Raw genomic sequence first — 18,827 nt, 5'->3', positions numbered from 1 at the left:
AATTGACTCCACTAAGAGCTTTTTATCGTTTGATAGGATGTTGTCAGGCCAGAGCCTAATTTATGTTCATTTGGAGGCTCACTCGACTGTATGATATCCCCAGGACAAAAGCCACCGGCATAGCTAGCTGACACCCTTGGTAGAGAATCTCAAGGCCAAGTGGCATATATATATATAGACCAAATTATTTTGTGACCGGTAGATGTGACCTCTCTGTGTGACATTGGTGACCCAGAAGCATACTTTGGGGACTAAGAGGACAGGAGAACCTGTCCTTTCTGTTTTATTACACTGAGTTTCCGTGATCGTCCATCTAAGAACTTCTACCACCATAAGGTGCTCACAGTGCATATTTTTATAAGTTGGCAAAATAGCGTGTGACTGAAAAAGTGGAAGCCTGAAAGGAAATGAAGCTTGAGAAAATCTCATTGGAGCTATAAGCCCATCTGAAGCACAGCTGGACTGTTGGAGGAGTTTATTTTTCATAAATTTACATGGTTTGGGTCATCACTATTACTTGCTCAAGAATTCATTATTTTGAGTGCAACCGCAGTTGAGCAACAGAATTGCAGTAAAACAGTTCTTTAGTCATACTTTTTGAAATTCTGTAAAACTTTATTATCTAAGCTGCAGCATGCAGTGTACCACCAAGTTTTTTATAGGGTAATGTTTTCCAAAGAACAGGTGCCTAAATGACGGATCCTGTATCTGCAACAAGCTTAATTTAAGTAAGATTTGAGCTGCAGGCTCTCCAGAGATTGAGTTTTCTTGGGAAAACTACACACACACATACACAATGAGACATCAGGTGGTGGCACCAAGGGAGGAGAAAAGAAGGAGGTATTAGTAAATCTATTGATACACTTTTTATTGACCTGGTTGAACACAAGAAATTCGGCAAGGAGCATGTTGGTGTTCCCCTGAGCTCACTGAGGATCTGTAGTTGCTGCTGTAACGTGAATATATATTTTTTGAAAACTGCTCAAACTCCTGGGATTTGCGGAAGAAAAGCTAGATATCTAAGACAGGACTTTGCTATAAGCTTCAATTTAACTAGAATTCTGCCCTATGTAGTTTCCAAGAATGCATCTTACTTTTACAGTAGCATCTTTGGTGGGTATTCAAGGAGCTTTAATTTTTAAGAAGGTTGTTCTTGTATGGATAAATCCAACCGTGTGAAGAAACTTTTTGACTTCGGGTGCTATTTAGCGGAGAACTACACAGACTTTGATAATTGAGATTACTGCCTTCGTAGTGTTTGCCCACAATAGCTGAATAATGGGGTTCATTAACCTCCCTTCGTAGGCATATCCAAATTGTTTGCCTCTAGCCTTGGCTCCTTACGTGTGGCTGGGGAGGAAAGGATTGGCTTTTTATTGACTTGTCAAGCCGTAGCTTTGCATTACCGGCCAAGTAGCTCATGACCCATTCCATTTATTTCACTGTTTTGTGGTGGAGAAACAGGTAAAGGAATCCTGCTGGAAGCCCCTCCTTCCGCACGTTTTTATGAATAAGAGCAGTGTTTGGAGCAGTTAAGGCACCGTGACCAAATCCTCCGAAAGACGTAATGCAAGCAGCATGGGGCTATTGTGGGACACAGCTGTGGGCGGTGTTGGTTACCCTGCGAGACGTTGCTTATTCAACACAAAGCTCTGGAGGAGAACTTATTGTGGAATTAAATAGGAGGGAAAAAGTGATACTTCAGGGAGAAAAATGTAGAAGGGTAAACCACTGTTTGGGAAAACTAAACAATAGAATCCGGGCAGCGAAAGTCTGTGTTTATTGCAGGACTAATGGGTATCCCAATTATTTTACAGTGTAGCACTTAGCAGAGAAAGACCATGTTAACCGTCCATTAGCAGAATTAACGCTCTGGGTGTCAATCCAGCTTTGGCTGTAAGACAGAGCAGAGCATATTATGGTGAAATCATTTTTGATATGATCAATAGACCACCTAAGTGAGGAGGCAGAGCAATGAAAAATGATCTTGCTCCTCTCCGAGGCTGCAGAGGTGCGCTTAAGGAATTCCAGTGATCTTTACAGCTTCCATAAATCTTTGTGCGTGTGTGTTTGTGTGTATATACGTACCTGCATTTTTCTGTTCTGTAGTCTTTTAAATTTTAAGAGCTGGAGGACTGATTTTTCAATGCCTTTTTAAATGCTGAATGTATTTTAATGAAGATATTGTCTCGGGTATGATTCATATCCCTTTCCCGATTGTTCTTTTGAGTGTAACATATTGGCCCCGATCCTGCAGTAAAATCCCCATGTGTGGTCTTGTATCCATCCAGAAGTCTCGTTCCCTTCGGTGGAGGTTCCCCAGCCTCTCCCTTGCTGCAGGATTGGAGCTTTTACATGGAAAAAAAACAACAACCACCTTGTAGAATACCGTATCCATTTTACCAAAACAAGTAAATAATCATTTTTGGTCATATTTCTAAAGGTCATTTAGAAGAGGGGTTTTTCTTCATTGAGCATGAGTTATTTCCAACTTTAGATGTAGCCTTTAGTTTTTTCTTCCTTTTTTTTTTTTTTTAATTACTGAAGCCACCCCAACTAATTATTCATCCTGTTTATGGTAGGTGGTAGGCTGTGGCAAATTATTTTCATTTTGCTGCTGGCCACAATGGGTGATGACTCCAAAAGTGAATCTGTAAAAAGGCTTGAGTCATTAGAAAATGAAACAACTTACTGTGAGATTCTTTGATTTTACTGCTTATTGCTCAAGAGTAAAAAAAATGTATACTGTATACCACGATTAGAAAAAAAACATACTTCAGGCAGGTTTAGACACATAAGTGAATTGCTTGTGTAAATGAGTATGAGCAGCTGCCCTTATAAAGCACAACAGAAACCGATCAAATATGTGTGAAAGATTAGAAAAGCAGATGGGTGTTTGTTTAAAAAATAGGCTTTGTCACCATAGAAGATGGCTGCAAGAGAAAGGTACTGATTTCTTCTTGTCTTTGACAGAAGTGCTTCTTTTTATTCACTTTTTTATTGAAGTTTTTACACTTCTGCACCTTGAGTGTAGACTCAAGGATCCGTGTTATGGTTCCTGGGAGCTGGACGTGGACAAGAGCACTGTAGAGAAGGAGCCATCCGTAGAGAGAAAAGAAAAAGATGGTCTTACCAACAAAAGAATTTGTTGAGGTTGTCCTATGAGCAATTGATGTGTAGCTGTACAGAGCCTCCAGGTTCAGGTTCTTACAAAAACATTTGTCAGTAACAAGCTGAAAAAATACAGTTTTAGAGGTTTCTAAACCATGGTGGCATGATTTTTTTGGTAGTTAGTAGAATTCCTATTCTACACTAGTTCCCATTGAAGAGGGTAGATGTAGGACTGGTTGATGAGCAAGCTTCTAGATTGTGCATCCCATAATGTTTCCCAAAAGAAATGACAATAAAGGGCAGTTTGCAAGGAAAACATAAGAGAAAGTTTGCAAAGAGCTCACGAGCATAAACACGTTTTACCAGCTTCTGGTTTTGCTGTTGAGAGCTCAGCAGAAGGGGATAATGCCAGGTGGTTTTCACATTGAAGCTCTGAGCAGCTTGTTATTGATGATAAGAGAGAAAAGAAGATGAAAGATACCAAGACGCCACGCTACCAGCTCAGTTTTGTTTTGTCAGACTGGCAATGAACCATCCGGAGATGTAAGTCAGAATGGTGAGAAAGAATGGGAAGGAGATTTAGGAGTCATCGGCAGAAAGGTGTTTGTGGTTGTTGGGAGAAATACCCTGGTGTAATAGATACAGAGGGCGGACGCCAAGGGCAGAACTCTGTTTCACTTAAAGTAATGGAAAAATAAACAGTAGGAAACCTGTAATTCAATTTCAAGAGTGCAAATGTCCATAAACCAAAGGAGTTACCTAGAAATGTCAGCTGGACTGAAGACCTAATGGATTCAGAAGTGGTGATTGCTGCCTGTGGGAGGGGGGCACTTGTACGAAATGGCTACAGAATTGTGTGAATAATTCGTTCCAAAAGGGTGCTGGGAGTAAGCATCGGACATCTAGGAGAAAAGGACGGTTAGCAAAGAAGTTACGTCTTCAAGGCAGGAGATGGTGAAATCAGGCTTGAAGTCAAGCTGAATTAAATGTTGCGAAGAATATTAAGCAGATAGGAAAAGAAGGGGAGAAGGAGGACCATGGAAATGAAGACAGGGAGAAGATGAAGGATAATATATCTATACATATATATTTTTTTATATATATATATATATGAGCCAAGAACAGAAAGAATACTTTCCTTCTGATCCTATGTTCATTCTCTCCTTCACTGAGAACTAGGACAAGACGGAGAACAGCAGTGGATTGACAGCAATGGAAATTACCATAATGAATTGGGAAGCAAAATAATAGGGACCTTTACCACTGAAGTCAAGGAGTGGGATAATCTTTCTCCCAAGCTCTAGAAGAAATTGGTTGTGAATTCGCAGACTCGGTGACAAGTGATTTTTAATACATTTCTTTTCATTTTAAAATGCAATGGTTGTTAAATCTGTTTCTAATAAATAATATAATAAATGGAAGTGCTGAAGAAGGGAAGAGAGGGAAAGCGATCTGGAGACGCGGTGACTACAGTGCGCGGAATTATAAAACAAATTTTGGAGGAAGAGCTGATTAAAGGCTTGGAAGTAATGGAATAAAATACAAAATGGAAGTAAACCATGCTAATAGGCTTGATAGCAATCTTTGATAAAGCAACTGATTTTGTAGGTTAGCCTGGTCCAGTTGGCAGTCCCTGCGAGGGATGTGGCTGGCAGTGGCTGATTTTTTGCCATGCATCTCAAGTATTTGTTTCCACCACCAATGCTGAGAGCAGCTGCCTCCACCTTCCAGTGCAGAGTGATTTCTCTTGGACTGGAGCAGCAGTTGCTGGGTGAGGATCGAATCAGTTCCCCTCCAAGGGAAGGTCTCAGCTGCGGTGAAGGCGAGGTGAGACACTCGCACGTGTGTAGCTGGAATAAAGTTGGTATCCGTCTTAACCATTGAAAGAAGGAATGATCTCTTCTGGATGAATAAAAGATGGCAAACCCGAGCTGGATTGCAGGAAAACGTTTAATACTATCACACAGGACATTCACAGTGAAGCTGGCAAAGACGGGATTAGCAGAGGAACTGCTCAGTAGGAAGGAACTAGCTCAAAGGAAGGCAGCAACCGAGAGTTGTAGGAGAGATTGTCGAACCAGAGAGGAGGTTACTGGCCAACACGCTCAAGGAGGTATTTCAGGACGGGCTTGATTTAATAATTTCATTGAAAATTTTGTCACAGAAGGAGATAGAACACCAATGCCTTTTGTTGGCAGTGAGGTTGAAGGACCATGTCAGTACAAATGAGGGTCTGATGATTGTGTGGAAAGAACTGAATCCTCTTGAATAGAAGGGAAAAAGTGGTATTTAATTCAGTAAATGAAAAGTTACAGTTAAGGCTTTGCATTTGAAGTGTACCAGTAGAAAGTTCAGCCAGAGGTAAAGAGCTGGTCAGTAGATGTATCACTCCCCTACGTGCATTCAGTGGGTGAGGGATCATTAGTTGATGACAGAGTTGCCAACACGATACAAGTGTGACCGTAGGATGCATTGCAAGAGGTAATTTTAACAGAGATAGTGGAAGCGTCTGGGCCATCGTATGAGAACCTGTTGATACTTCATCTGAAATGCTATATTAAATTTTTGAAGGCAGCTTGTGTTCAGGAAGGATGAATTGGGAAGAGCAGGTGCAGAGGAGCGCTCGGAGCGCTGTTAGGGGGAGCTTGGGGAGTCTGTGTCATGGAGAGGAGAGGAGAGCAACTTTGTGTGTTTAGTCTAGCATGTGAAGAGAGGATATGGTTGCTGGCTACAAATACATCAGGCAAGTAAACATTTTGGAGGGAGAAAGCTATTTAAGCTAAAGAACAATGTTGGCACACAAACAAATGGGAATTAATTGGCTATGAATGTAGGCTGGAAATTAGAAGAGGCTGCTGTGCCACCAAAGCAGTGAGATCCTGGAACAGGGTAATGGTGGGGACAAAAAGATTAACCGGTTTTAAAATGAAACTCAATAAACTTGTGAATGGGATTAGGTGACACGATGCCTGCAAAATCACTAGACTCATTTGTCCAGGAAGGGATGCTTGCAGGGTTTTGCTGTAGTGGAGAAATGGAGAATGGGCTGTTGAGTTCCATGTGCACCATTGAAAGTCAACACGCTTACGTGGAAGTCGTGCCATTTGTATGAGACCAGGCAGCGTCCACAAAAATGGATGATATCTTGGAATAACTGTTCAAAGTTCATTTTCCTTGACAGAGAAGAACAGTGTAGTAAAGGCAATTTATCACATGATTTTTTAATTTATTTATTTATTTTTAATTTCAAATTTAAGTACTGAAGTCTTTTCACTTGCAAAATTGCTAGGGGCTCCGCTGGAGATTTCATACGTTTTGGCACCCTGCAAACGCATGAGCTGGTCATAGCGTGTATTTGTGGAGCTCGTATTTGCCAATACGACTTGTTTGCACAGACGAAAATATTCAGCAGGGCATGAGAGATAAAAACTAAATTTCCCTTTCTAAAAGTAATATGGGAATTAGTCTGCATTACAGAGCTTAAATTACACTGATTCTCCTCCAGGGTTGGAATAAAATTTTCAAAATCACCTCTAATCTGTGAAGAATCTAAACCATATGGAAATCTTCCTAATTCCCCTAGGTGTTTTTGACACTCTTACCCATAGGTCTTAGCGTATTTCTTTTTTTTCTGGTGCAACGATCTCAGTTCCAGGTGTGAGATTTTTCAGTAATAAAGCAGTTAGGCCACTTAACTTTCTAGCATCAAGGGATTTATATTGATAAGGGAATATCAATACTAATAGATTATAATATCACTTGTAATAATCCGGGTGAGTTGTACTAGTTTTAATTATGTCAGTGCAGTTGATGGTGTCATTTCCCTACATACAAAGACCCCTTTAGCTCCTGCTCCTTGCTTAAAAATGGGTCACGGGTTCAGAAAAGAATTAGGACTTTTCAAATGTCATTTTTCCTTTAGGCAGAGCGTGTGTGAAACAGCTTCTTTGGAGCTCTACCTCCAAGAAACAAAGAGCCCTGTGATTTTTTACTAGACCTTTCGAAGTACTGATGCAGCATTTTTTTTGCAGCTCATCACCCGTAGCAATCATTCAGCTCTGTGCCTCATACCCTATTTTTGAAAAGCCCTTTCCTTTCGGTGGACATGTCTTTTCCCCGTGTTTATATGAAGCAGTCAATGGGGCTTTCAGCCATAAGGATCAGAATGAAATCAAATAAATTACTTCCAAAGATAGGAAACCATTCCACACCTTGGAGCCTCATTTTGCTCCAGATGTAACGTGTTAGCGGCTCATGCCAGTTAGAGCCAATTATAAATCAACTGACCTGGCGCGACACTTAAAATCTTGGTAGAATTTGCACTTTGCCTGCAAGCCGACTCTTGGGTTTCGTCCTGTTTGGGTTTGGTTGTGTAGCTGTGAACGGGGTGATTGCCCCGGAGTAATGGTGAAAGTGGGTTTTCATTCACTCTACCATTATAAAGAGGTGTATCGGTACATGCATTCAATTCTAAAGGCACCGAGGTTCTGTAAGAAATACAGCTCCTAGCATTTAAAAAGAAATCCAAAATGAATTTAGGTCGGACACAACCAGATACACAATGTTTACATTAATTCTGGGGTTTTTCTTAAAGGGAGTGGTAACCTTAGTTATGATTTATGGAAGCTCTTATTACCACATCTGTTCCAAGGGTTTTCTCACACCCCTTCAGTCTGGAGGAACTATTTTGATTCAAAAACAACTTTTAATTGACTTTTTCTCTTCCAGTGTAGAATGTGTTTGTGCGACAATGCCAGGCAGCCTGCAGAGAAGCGTAATTCTTGTCTCAGGGCTCTGAGCGTGTTGTTGGTGGTTGATGTTCATTTGTGTTTGATTATTAATCCAGCCTCAGTTTTAGATTTCTTGGATTTTGGAGGGTGGAGTGAAACTTTGTCATATCTAGTATTGCACTTAGAGACTTTTAATACACAAGCACTGATGTTGGAAGCCTATGAGAAGCACATTTAGGAAAGAAGGTAATGATACGTGTATGGTGATGTCCAAACGTAGAGCTCAAATCTAGCAGGGACCTGGGGACCGGGAGGATCGAAGCTTCGCTGTAGTGAGTACCGCCTACTTGCAGTGTGCTGTGTGCCTCATAGAGCTCATAAATCTTGCCGTCATTTACATAGTGTTTTGATATCAGGTTTCTTTCCAAGTCTGAAGTAACATTAATTATTAGTTGTGGGATCGCTATTTCCCTTTGATTTCTCCCCACCTCCATGTTGCCGTGTATGCAGCCCCTTCTTCAGGAGGGAGGACAGGCTAAACCACCCTCGCTGAGATTACTCCATCACCTCTAATGTTGTAGCACAAAGCCATTCATTTCTCCACTCCGGACTCTAATGTCTCTGAACTTCATTAGCCCAAGGGAGTGGTAGGCCCAAGCGTGCTCCGAAATGCCGATCTCATGTTTTGATAACTGAGCTTTAAAATCAAGATAAACAAGCTGCCCTATATACTGAACATGTCCTAATTGCAGACTTCAAGCAAACCAGCCAATCAATGAGTCTGTGTCGCCCGCTAATGAATATTTGTAGTTTTGGAAGATTTCACATGTGATGTTCCGTGTAGCTTCTGCAGTTATTAACAGAGTGGCTTCGAAGACCCTGTTCAGAAGAACCTGCCTTTATCTAGCCCAAGAAACTATGTAATTTAATTTCATATGTTAGTTGGGCATGGTCACTCTTATTCAAATTATATTAGCTAATACTTCTTTAAAACTGTTTACACTCTGTGCAAAGTTGTGTTTAAAATCCTATTAGCTAATACATTTCCTAGTCTAGACTCGAGGAGGGTTGACTCCCTGAAGAACTCATAGCAGGACTTTGTTTACTTGCAGGGGGTAGAAGAGGGAGGCAGGGAAAGAAGGGGTAATGATGTTTGAAACCACCCAAATGACTTTTGTGGTGCCAAATATTTTGCCGTCTGTCCCTCTCCTTGCTTTTGTTGTTGCTAAGATTTATTTTTTTTTTTTTATTGAGAGTTGGCTCTCAAGTCGTGAGGGTGACTTTGCAAACCATGGGAGTATTGCCACCAAAGTCTTAGGCGTTCAGCGTGGGGAGCCAGGGCTCGCTGTAGGAGCAGTGAAAGGAGGAAGGCGCAAAAGGAGCATCTGAGTTGGGGTGGCCAGTCTGGCAGGAGCCCCAGGGAGCCACGCGCTAAGACTTTCATTGAACCAGAAACACATCACGGACACTCAAGAGCCAAAGAGAAAGCTTTCTTCATGGGAGATAACAGTAGATTTTCGGATGTACGCCGCAAACAGGAGAAATAGGCTGGGTTTTGTGTGTAGGTTGCTCCGAGGATGGCCTCATAATCCCAGGATTTACTTCCTTCCGCAAGTCACAGCCAACATAAATTAGGAGTCCTGTACTTTGACTCACAGTCTAGCACCTTACTGACAAGTATAAAGAGCCTGAGCTCCCAGATCAGGCACCTGAAGCAATCACTAAGACCTGAAGTGGTGTGAATGTTCTAAGTGTTGCTGACAGAAAATCATCTAACGCCTTTTAGATTCTGCCCCACTCCAAGTTTCTAAACTTTCTTGGTCTTGGTTTTCTTCCCCTGGTCAATCACAGTAGATCTCAGAAGGTAGGTGTGATGCTACAGTTGGCAGGCGAGGCAGGAATACCAAACCCATTGTTCTGTTTCCTTTTACTAAATCTGTTTTTACTATAGCTTGCCATCGTTCTGATTTAATAGTTCAAGTGGCATATCTTGGGAGAAAAACACTTCTTATCTCAGCCAAGCATTAAATACTGTAGAAGTCCAAGCCTTTCTCAAACGATGGCTTGGATTATTGACTTGAAATGCAGACAATGTCTCCACTCGTAGTGATACTGCCTTTTGAATATCATAAGAGAGCTGCAGTAAACTCTACAGTTGAATGTAAAATTCCCATTGATGGTGGAGCTGGACTTTCCTGGTTCTCAGGAGTTGTGGGAATTTGATTTTCGTTGTGGTTTTCCTACTGATGTCTCTGCTTTTTGCTTTCTTAAGATCTCCTCTGTGGAATGTCTAACCTTTCTTTAAATCGCCTTCTTCCTACAGTCCCGTCACAAATCACTTGCACTCCCACAGTTACCATTCAAATATAAATAAGTTAGTTAAACGATTTACCAAAATATGGTAAAACAAATAGACCTATCCTGTGTTTTGTTTGAGGGTTTTTTTTTTTGTTTTGTTTTCTAAAACATCCTTTTCCTTCTCTATGTTTCTAACATAGAACCTTACGGTAAGGGCTTTTTCTGTCTTGTCCGTTAAATTGCATGCACATCAATAACACTGTGTATCAACATTCATTAATAAACGTTGGGTCCTTTATGTATTCCCCATTCCTGGGCAAGATTATTCTATACTGTGTATTTACTAGAGCTACATCCTGTCTACTTCAGCTACTCAAGTAAGTAGCAATATTTTAACTGCCGAGTATATCGTGTGCGTCATTTATTTGTCCTGACTAGATCCACTGCTGGTTTCATAAACATTTGGGGAAAGAAATACCAAACTAGCAAATATTTGGAGAACCCCCTAATGTAGGATCTTAAGAGGATGATATCGTCTCGCAGTTTGAAGATTAAAATCAGTGCTGTTCACAGCTGATTAACTTTCCTTTCTAATATTTCCCACAAATTGAGCTAATGTAATAAAACTTAACGAAACAAGGTTTAGTAAAGCCACAGAGAATATTTCTCTGACAGCGAGCCATAGAGTGGTTCAGGCTGTCGTGGTGTTCACTTCGTAATGGCTCTGTGCTTTATCCTGTCCCATGGATGGATGCAGCAATGACAACAGTCCGTGTGTTGAGTTGAAACAGCCTCTTTGGTGGTTCAAAGGTGATGTGAATTAGCTGCACTGTATTTTCTTTATGTCTAGTCGGTGATCGATTGTTACTTTCTTTCCCATCAGCTCTTAACAATTCACATTTTTGGTCCTACAGAGTCATCAGCAAAGTGGTGCCAGCTCCAGAGGCCAAAAATTCTACTCCTGTGAGCCGACCCAAAACGCCTCCGCCCGTGCCGTCACCAGTACCAGCTCCCGTTCATGTCACCCCTCCTCCAGCTCCAGCTCCTCCTCCTCCTCAGGCTACCGTCTCGCCGGTCCTGATCCCACCGCCCTCTCCAGCCGTCTCCGCAGCAGGAGGCTCCAAAGCTCCGGTTAGGAGCGTGGTGACCGAGACCGTCAGTACTTACGTGGTAGGTAACACACTCTGCACTGTGTCCCAGTGCCAGTGACATTCATCTCTTGAATTGTTGGGCTTCTGGGTGAACACAGCATCTCAAACTGATGGTACCTGGACTTGTGATGTTGCTCTCTGTTAAGCTGCTCTATCGAGCCCGTGCTTCCATGCATATGTTTTGAGGAGTTAATAACTTAATTAAAACTCTGCTACTTGGACTGAATTTTTTCTGTGTTTCCAGCTGAATGTTTAAGTTTCTTCTAACAAGTCCAGTTATATCCCACTTGGTATTTTCTGCTAACTGAGTGAGAGCATTTATTTTTGGAAGTGAAGATTTTTTTATAGATGCTTTCGTAAGCACTGAATTGAAACCTCAAATGTCAAGCTTTCCATAGATTTTGCTGTCAGTCAGGTAAAGTACAAAGCCCTCATACAACATCAAGAATTTTGACTCATTTGAAATGTGTAGAGTCCACTAATCTCTTTTCTGGTTTCTTCAACATACAGAAATTGCAAATGTTTGTGCATCTCAGAAAGTCTGTAGATAGTTCGTAAGTCTGCAGTTCATTAGTCTGTTTGACATATGCTCGGAACTTGGCCTCTGTCTGGTAGCATTAAGACTTCTTCATTCCTTTAGAAAAGTCTCCCATCCAACATGATCTAGGAACTGCGTTCTCTAAAAGAACAACTGCTTTAGATGCAATGTAAAATGGAAGTCCTGACCGTTTCTGGTCTTTGAAGAGCAGCAGATGCCATTAACGATGGCATCAGTGGTATTATCACAGAATCGCTGAATGGTTCGTGTTGGAAGGGACCTTAAAGATCATCTAGTTCCAACCCCCCTGCCATGGGCAGGGACACCTCCCACTAGACCAGGCTGTTCAAAGCCCCATCCAGCCTGGCCTTGAACACCTCCAGGGATGGGGCAGCCACAGCTTCTCTGGGCAGCCTGTTCCAGTGCCTCACCACCCTCGCAGTAAAGAATTCTTTTCTGATATCCAATCTAAATCTACCCTCTTTCAATTTGAGGCCATCACCCTGTGTCTTACCATTACAATCCCTGATAAAGAGTCCCTCCCCATCTCTCCTGTAGCCCCCTTTAGGTACTGGAAGGCTGCTATAAGGTCTCCCCAGAGCCTTCTCTTCTCCAGGCTGAACAACCCCAACTCTCTCAGCCTGTCGTCACAGCAGGGGTGCTCCAGCCCTCTGATCATCTTTGTGGCCCTCCTCTGGACCCGTTCCAACAGGTCCATGTCCTTCTTCTGCTGAGAACTCCAGAGCTGGACGCAGTACTCCAGGTGGGGTCTCACCAGAGCGGAGTAGAGGGGCAGAATCACCTCCCTTGACCTGCTGACCACGCTTCTTTTAATGCAGCCCATCCTCCCTCTCCTGGCTAAGTTCCAGCTTGGTTGGTGACACCTTGCTTATCTGCAGTGGGTAGCAGTTTAAAAATCTCACCATTTAAAACACCTGAAACTTGCTTTTGTTACAGTTCCCTGTGCTTTAATTCCAACATATGTGTGATTTTTCTCTTTTCTTTTTTTTTTTTTTTATTTCTTGTTTTTATAATGATTCCTAGTGTAAATCTACCCTGCCATTTCTAATGGAAAAGGTGCTCTTCCCTGCTGGACTTCAACTATTGTATCGTGTTACTGGTTTCTATTTAAACAGCTGCTCCCTTTCACTCCCGAGTTGGTTACAGCACCAGACGGCCGCACAGAGGCTGCGCATGTCTTTAGGATGCAGGGTGCACATCCTCACCTCCTGTGGCACAGCCGTACATGCAGTGTCACTCTTACCTGTTACAGCAGTGCCCAGAAGCTTGGAAATTCACTCTAAAAAAGAAACATTTTCAAAAATACTGCACTGCATCCAATTTTCTTCAGTGAACATTTAAAGCAAATAACTTTAGAGATGATGTTAATTTAAAGAAAACCTAGAACTTTTCCTAGGTACTTAGAATTGTAGAATCATAGAATTGTCTAGGTTGTAAGGGACATTTCAGATCATTGAGTCCAGCCATCAACCTAACTTTGACAAAACCATCACTAAACCATGTCCCTCAGCACATCTGCCCATCTTTTAAATACCTCCGTGGATGGACATTCCACCACTTCCCTGGGCAGCCTGTTCCAATGTTTGATAACCCTTTTGGTGTAGAAATTTTTCCTGATATCCAATCTAAACCTCCCCTGGCATAACTTGAGGCCGTTTCCTCTTGACCTATCACTTGTTACTTGGGAGAAGAGACCGACCCCCATTCGCTACAACCTGCTTTCAGGGAGTTGTAAGAGAGCGATACGGGTGATAACACCCTTAGCACCTTACGGAGAATTTAGAGGACATGTAGACTCCATGTAGGCACATGTAGGCTCTTTCTTCAACATTACAGTTGAAACCAGGGCTTTACTCCGTCAGGATTCAACTATGTGCACAGGCAGAGAGATTCCTGATGCGAGACGTTTTATAAGTCTAAAAGCTGGGAGAGAGGATGGGGGAAAAGGGAGTAATTAATAACCGTTAGCCCCTTGCATGAAGGGAATCCAAGGTAGAGGATGATGAAATGGCTTTTGCCACATCGCATGGGAAAGCTCTTCTGGAGATAAGATTGGAGCCAGTGTGACAGAGGTGCACAACTCCCTTCTGCAAGGGAGGACAGGAAGATGATCTTATAGTTCAAAAAAAAAAAAAAAGATATGATGTGGGATCTCCCTGTAGGATAGCATCTCAGTTAAGTGTGCTCTTATCATTAACTCTCGGCGGTTCGTACTAAAATAGCATTCGGCAATCACATACTGCCCCTCCTTCCACGACCCTTGCCTCATTAAGGAATGAGAAGTTATGCAATATTTTTAACATCCTCATTCAGCGGCCCAAGTTCTTGTTTAACAAACAGGCAGAGGTTTCGATGCTTATAGACCACCCTGCCCCTCTCCAGCCCCGGAAAGCCTGAGGCAGGTAATTCTGCAGATGAACATCCCACCTGAAAAGCTGAGTTTGGATAAGTTAGAGCGTGTCTTCTAGAATCATAAAATTGTTATGATTGGAAGAAACCTTTAAGATCATCAGGTCCAACCGTTAACCTAGCACTGCCAAGTTACTACTAAACTATGTCCGTAAGTGCCACGTCTACACATCTTTTAAATACCTCCAGGGATGGACATTCCACCACTTCCTTGGGAAGCCTGTTCCAATGCTTGACAACCCTTTCAATGAAGAATTTTTTCCTAATATCCATCCTAAACCTCCCCTGGCGCAACTTGAGGCCATTTCCTGTTGTCCTATCGCCTGTTCCTTGGGAGAAGAGACCAGCCTCCACCTCCCTACACCCTCCTTTCAGGGAGTTGTAGAGAGCGAGAAGGTCTCCCCTCAGCCTCCTTTTCTCCAGGCTGAACCACCCCAGTTCCCTCAGCTGCTCCTCATCAGACTTGTCCTCCAGACCCCTCACCAGCTTCATAGAATCATAGAATGTGTTGGGTTGGAAGGGACCTTTAAAGGTCATCTAGTCCAACCCCCCTGCAGTGAGCAGGGACATCTTTAACTAGATCAGGTTGCTCAGAGCCTCATCAAGCCTGGCCCTGAATGTCTCCAGGGATGGGAGACATCAGTTTTGTTGCCCTTCTCTGGACACGCTCCAGCCCATAATGGGGGTGACATCAGGCAGCACCGCCTACAGCTGGCACCACCGGTGCCTGAAGCAGGCAGCACCCGCCTGCCAAGTGCCGATGCCGGTGCTGGAGCATGATCCCAGTCCCGTTGGGTTGCTCAAGCGGGTCGTAGCCTGAAAGCCCTCAGCATCGCTTCTCTGCAGCAGGATTGCCCCACAAGAAAGGGCTCCGGACCTTTTCAGAGGATGGACCTGCAGAGCAAATGCTTCCCTACCAACTTAAAATGACTTTGCAGATGTGAGATTCGACGCGTAGATAGGAATGATTCTTGCAATCAGTCAGCTCTAAAATCGGGTTTGTTGTGTGACACTGACTATTCCATTTGGCTGTTGGGACGGGGGTTGTTCCCTGCTTAATATTCCTGGGCTTTGTATTTTCTAGTTTTAAATCACAAAAAAAAAATCAGGGGTTTAAGAGGAGTCAGTGGAGAGTGATGTGTTGGTTGCAGCTCTGGTACATTCCTATTGATTTTTCGGGAAGTGGTGTAAGATGTACAGACCACCGTGTAGCGACTTTTTTTTTTCCAAAACCATTCGGAGCTTTTCATCTACTACTTTTTAATATCATTTTTGTAATCTCTACAGATAGCAAAAAAATTATTGCCTTAGATATGTGTAAATGCAGTAATGCACAAAAGCTGAGAACGAAACAGTTTATGTTTTTGAGATTCAGTGATAATGTGGAAATCTTCGTAAAGGGCTGATGAAATCAGGGCAACAACCCAGACATTTTGTACTTTGTATTGTTAATTGTGCTTCTTTGGGCGGATTTTGGGACATTTTGCGTGTATGTTTTTACCAAAGAACTGTTAAAGAAACCACTTGAAATTTAAAAATCCAAATAATGGGTCTAGCAGGATATAAACATTAAAAAAAAAATCATAAAGCTCTGAATATGACAAATCCAGTAAGCAGCTGCCTAATACTGTAAATGATCTGCCTCTCTTGTTTCGTTTACCCTTTAGTAAATTGTACTGTGACATAAATGTCATAAGGGGAATGGAAAGTTACTCAGTAACAACTTTTTTTATATCCTGATCTTATCAGCTAGTTGAAGTTGAAGACTTTGGCTAATAAGTAATACGGCGATATATACCCATGGCGCTGTGTATTTTACGTGCATCTAAGGCTGGTGTCTTACGCAGGAGGCTGCCGTTGCTCCATCTTGCCATTAACTGGGTAGAATTTAAAAAGTCGGGATAATATAGACAGAGAAGGAATTGTGTCCCGCAGCCGTGGCTGCTATACGTGAGTGCCTGTGCTGAGGTCGGGGTGGTACAACTGGCTTTACTGGTTTACAGGACAATACAGGAAAACGCCTGCTTTTGTCAGCATAGGAAAATAAATTAAAACATACCACTGAGCGCTTACAATTAGAGAATTCATAAATCACAACGGTGGCCGCCGAATAGCTTTGTGGGATTAGCAAAAAACTTACTTTATTTAAAAAAAAAACAAAAAAAACCAAAAAAAACAACATCGATTTTGCTGCCTGCTCAGCCCTGCAAACCAACTAACTTGCTTTTTTCTTTGCACCAGATCCGAGACGAGTGGGGTAACCAGATCTGGATCTGCCCTGGCTGTAACAAGCCAGATGATGGCAGTCCAATGATAGGTTGTGACGACTGCGATGATTGGTATCACTGGTAAGTCGCTCTCCTCCATCCTATTTTGCCGTTCCCTGGCAGATTTAGGGCTATATTATTAAAAAAAAACCTCTTTTTTTTTTTTTTTTTTTTCTTTACGGTTCATGACGCCGGGAATGTTTGAATGGTTTTGCTGCGTCCAATTTAATAATCTGGAAGATATTTTTGTCTCGGCTTCTCTGGAATTTGAAAAAGCAGATTTTAAGAGTTACTTTTTAATTAACGGGCATTGGTGATAGCAGTTGTTTTTGAAACTGCTGGGAAATATTGCTGATTCCGGTAATTTTGCGAGAACTACAGGATTATGAGCATAGTGTATACAGATAGACATTTTAAATTACAAAGCATTGTCTGAAGAGTAATATAAATGTCAGCCCTTATAAAAGGCTTGGAGGGAATTAATTACTTTTTAGGCGTTTTCTTAAACAGCTACATAAAATCATAAGATTTTTTGCAGATGTGTTAAAGAAGTGTTTGAAATTCTTTTAAATCTAGCCTATTATACCTGAAAGTGCGCTCGTATTTTTCTGTTAAAATAACATTTTTTATCTGAGTGTCCTTTCGATACATTATTTTTGTTGTTGTTTCAAAGCAAGTGTTTTTCAGGTTTCTCTCCACTCATTATGTTCATTAAGATAATGATAATATAATTGCTATATTAATTTGAAGGCCAGAGCTTGTCTCCCATTGAAAAGTTTCGTTTCTTTGGGTAAGAAACAAAACCCGTGTTACTCCGCTGAGATCCCGCGATGTTTTTCTGTCCTTCCCAGGCCTTGCGTTGGGATCACGACTGCACCCCCGGAAGAGATGCAGTGGTTCTGCTCCAAGTGTGCCAACAAAAAGAAAGATAAAAAACACAAGAAGAGGAAGCACAAGGCGCACTGAGGACTCCGCAGCCGACTCGAGCCCCGCGCTCGCCGCCGCACCGACCCCATCACCGGGGTTGGGGGGGAACCCAGCCTGGGGCTGGGGACTCCGGAGTGAACTGGGGGCAAGGAGATGCTCTCCGGCAGCGGCCGGTTCTTTTCGCAGACCGGCCGAGCCCAAGGGGTTGGATTTTTGGTACATTCTGATGCTGTCTTTCGCCTACCGAGGGATATTTGCACAGAGCGCTATGAAGCCTTGGGTAATTCATGGTACCGCTCCCGCTCCCGTGGCTCGGCAGCAACAAAGATGAATGTTGTAAATACAGATATCTGTCCCATTCTTTCTCGATTTGTTATTAATCCCTCTCGAACCTTCGCAGTAAGGTGCTGAGAGGAGGAGAAAATGTAAATTGCAGTAAGTTGTAAACCGAGGAGACCTTCTGGAATGATTTCTGTAGTCTGGGTGCAGTTCAGCCTCTATTCCTGCTGAGCCAGATAATCATAATGTGGAAATAAAAAGTGGCTGGTAAATATTTTTGTGATGAGAATATATGAAGCTTTTTTCCTTGATTTTTAGTACTAACATAAAATAAACACGTTCAAGCTTTTGTGATATATCTTCTATTTTTTAAAAAAAGGAAAGTTTCTATTGTGTCGATTTTTTTCTCCCGTGTGAATTTATTTCGGTGGACCTGTAATATATTTTATACTTTGGGGTTTTGTTTTGTTTTGTTGGTTTTTTTTTAGTCTTTGTCAATGTACCTTTTCATTGCTTGTACATTTCATTGGTGTGTAAAAACACTTCCCATTAAAAAGATTTTTCACACGTGTGAATACCTGATATTTATAAAGTACTTTTTTTTTTTTTAATTATTGTTTAGGGCTTGAGGATTTTCATTCTGGTTTGCCTGAGAATACAAACCTAGCAGCTATTGAAAGCCCGTGCGACATAGGCCTGGCCTTATGGCTTTAAGGGATTGGCGAGCTCTGCCCCAGCGGTGCGTGCAGGAGGAGACGGCCAGCACCATAATTAGGCCTCGATTCAGATACTTAAACATGTGGTAACTTCTTAAGAAGTGAGTAATCCCATTGCCTTCAAGGAGCCTGTTCCCACACTTCGTTATACGTGTGCTTAAATGCCTTCGGAATTGCGAGCTCAGGCCAGGGGGCTGCGCACTTACAATGGTAGTTACAGCGTCTTAATCTGTAGCTGAGCCTTTTTTTTTTTTCTTTTTCTTTTTAGTGAGTTTGCCAAAAGGATCGGGCTCACGTTTAGATGGAGGAGATGTGGAAGAGCATTGAGGCCAGAAGGTGTGTTACTCTGCGTATCCCCTTGGAAAGACCAATAAAGTGAA

The 18,827-nt window shown here is 42.2% G+C and overlaps 1 protein-coding gene across 3 annotated transcripts in view; it reads left to right on the top strand.

The window, feature by feature from the left end:
* The window catches only part of TAF3 (TATA-box binding protein associated factor 3), a 126,423-nt gene extending 108,110 nt beyond the window's left edge, over window positions 1–18,313 (top strand). For all 3 annotated transcript variants that reach the window (XM_054189101.1, XM_054189102.1, XM_054189103.1), the window contains 3 exons: window positions 11,054–11,309; window positions 16,500–16,606; window positions 17,377–18,313. In XM_054189101.1, the coding sequence (XP_054045076.1) occupies window positions 11,054–11,309; window positions 16,500–16,606; window positions 17,377–17,491 (478 nt within the window). In that variant the 3' untranslated portion in view covers window positions 17,492–18,313. The remainder of the gene's footprint in view (window positions 1–11,053; window positions 11,310–16,499; window positions 16,607–17,376) is intronic.
* The last annotated feature ends 514 nt before the right edge of the window (window positions 18,314–18,827 follow it).

Source organism: Rissa tridactyla, chromosome 1 (assembly GCF_028500815.1).
Source record: "Rissa tridactyla isolate bRisTri1 chromosome 1, bRisTri1.patW.cur.20221130, whole genome shotgun sequence".
Lineage (NCBI taxonomy): Eukaryota > Metazoa > Chordata > Aves > Charadriiformes > Laridae > Rissa > Rissa tridactyla.
The sequence above is the reverse complement of the archived record's forward strand: the minus strand, read 5'-3'. Positions and strand labels throughout refer to the sequence as shown.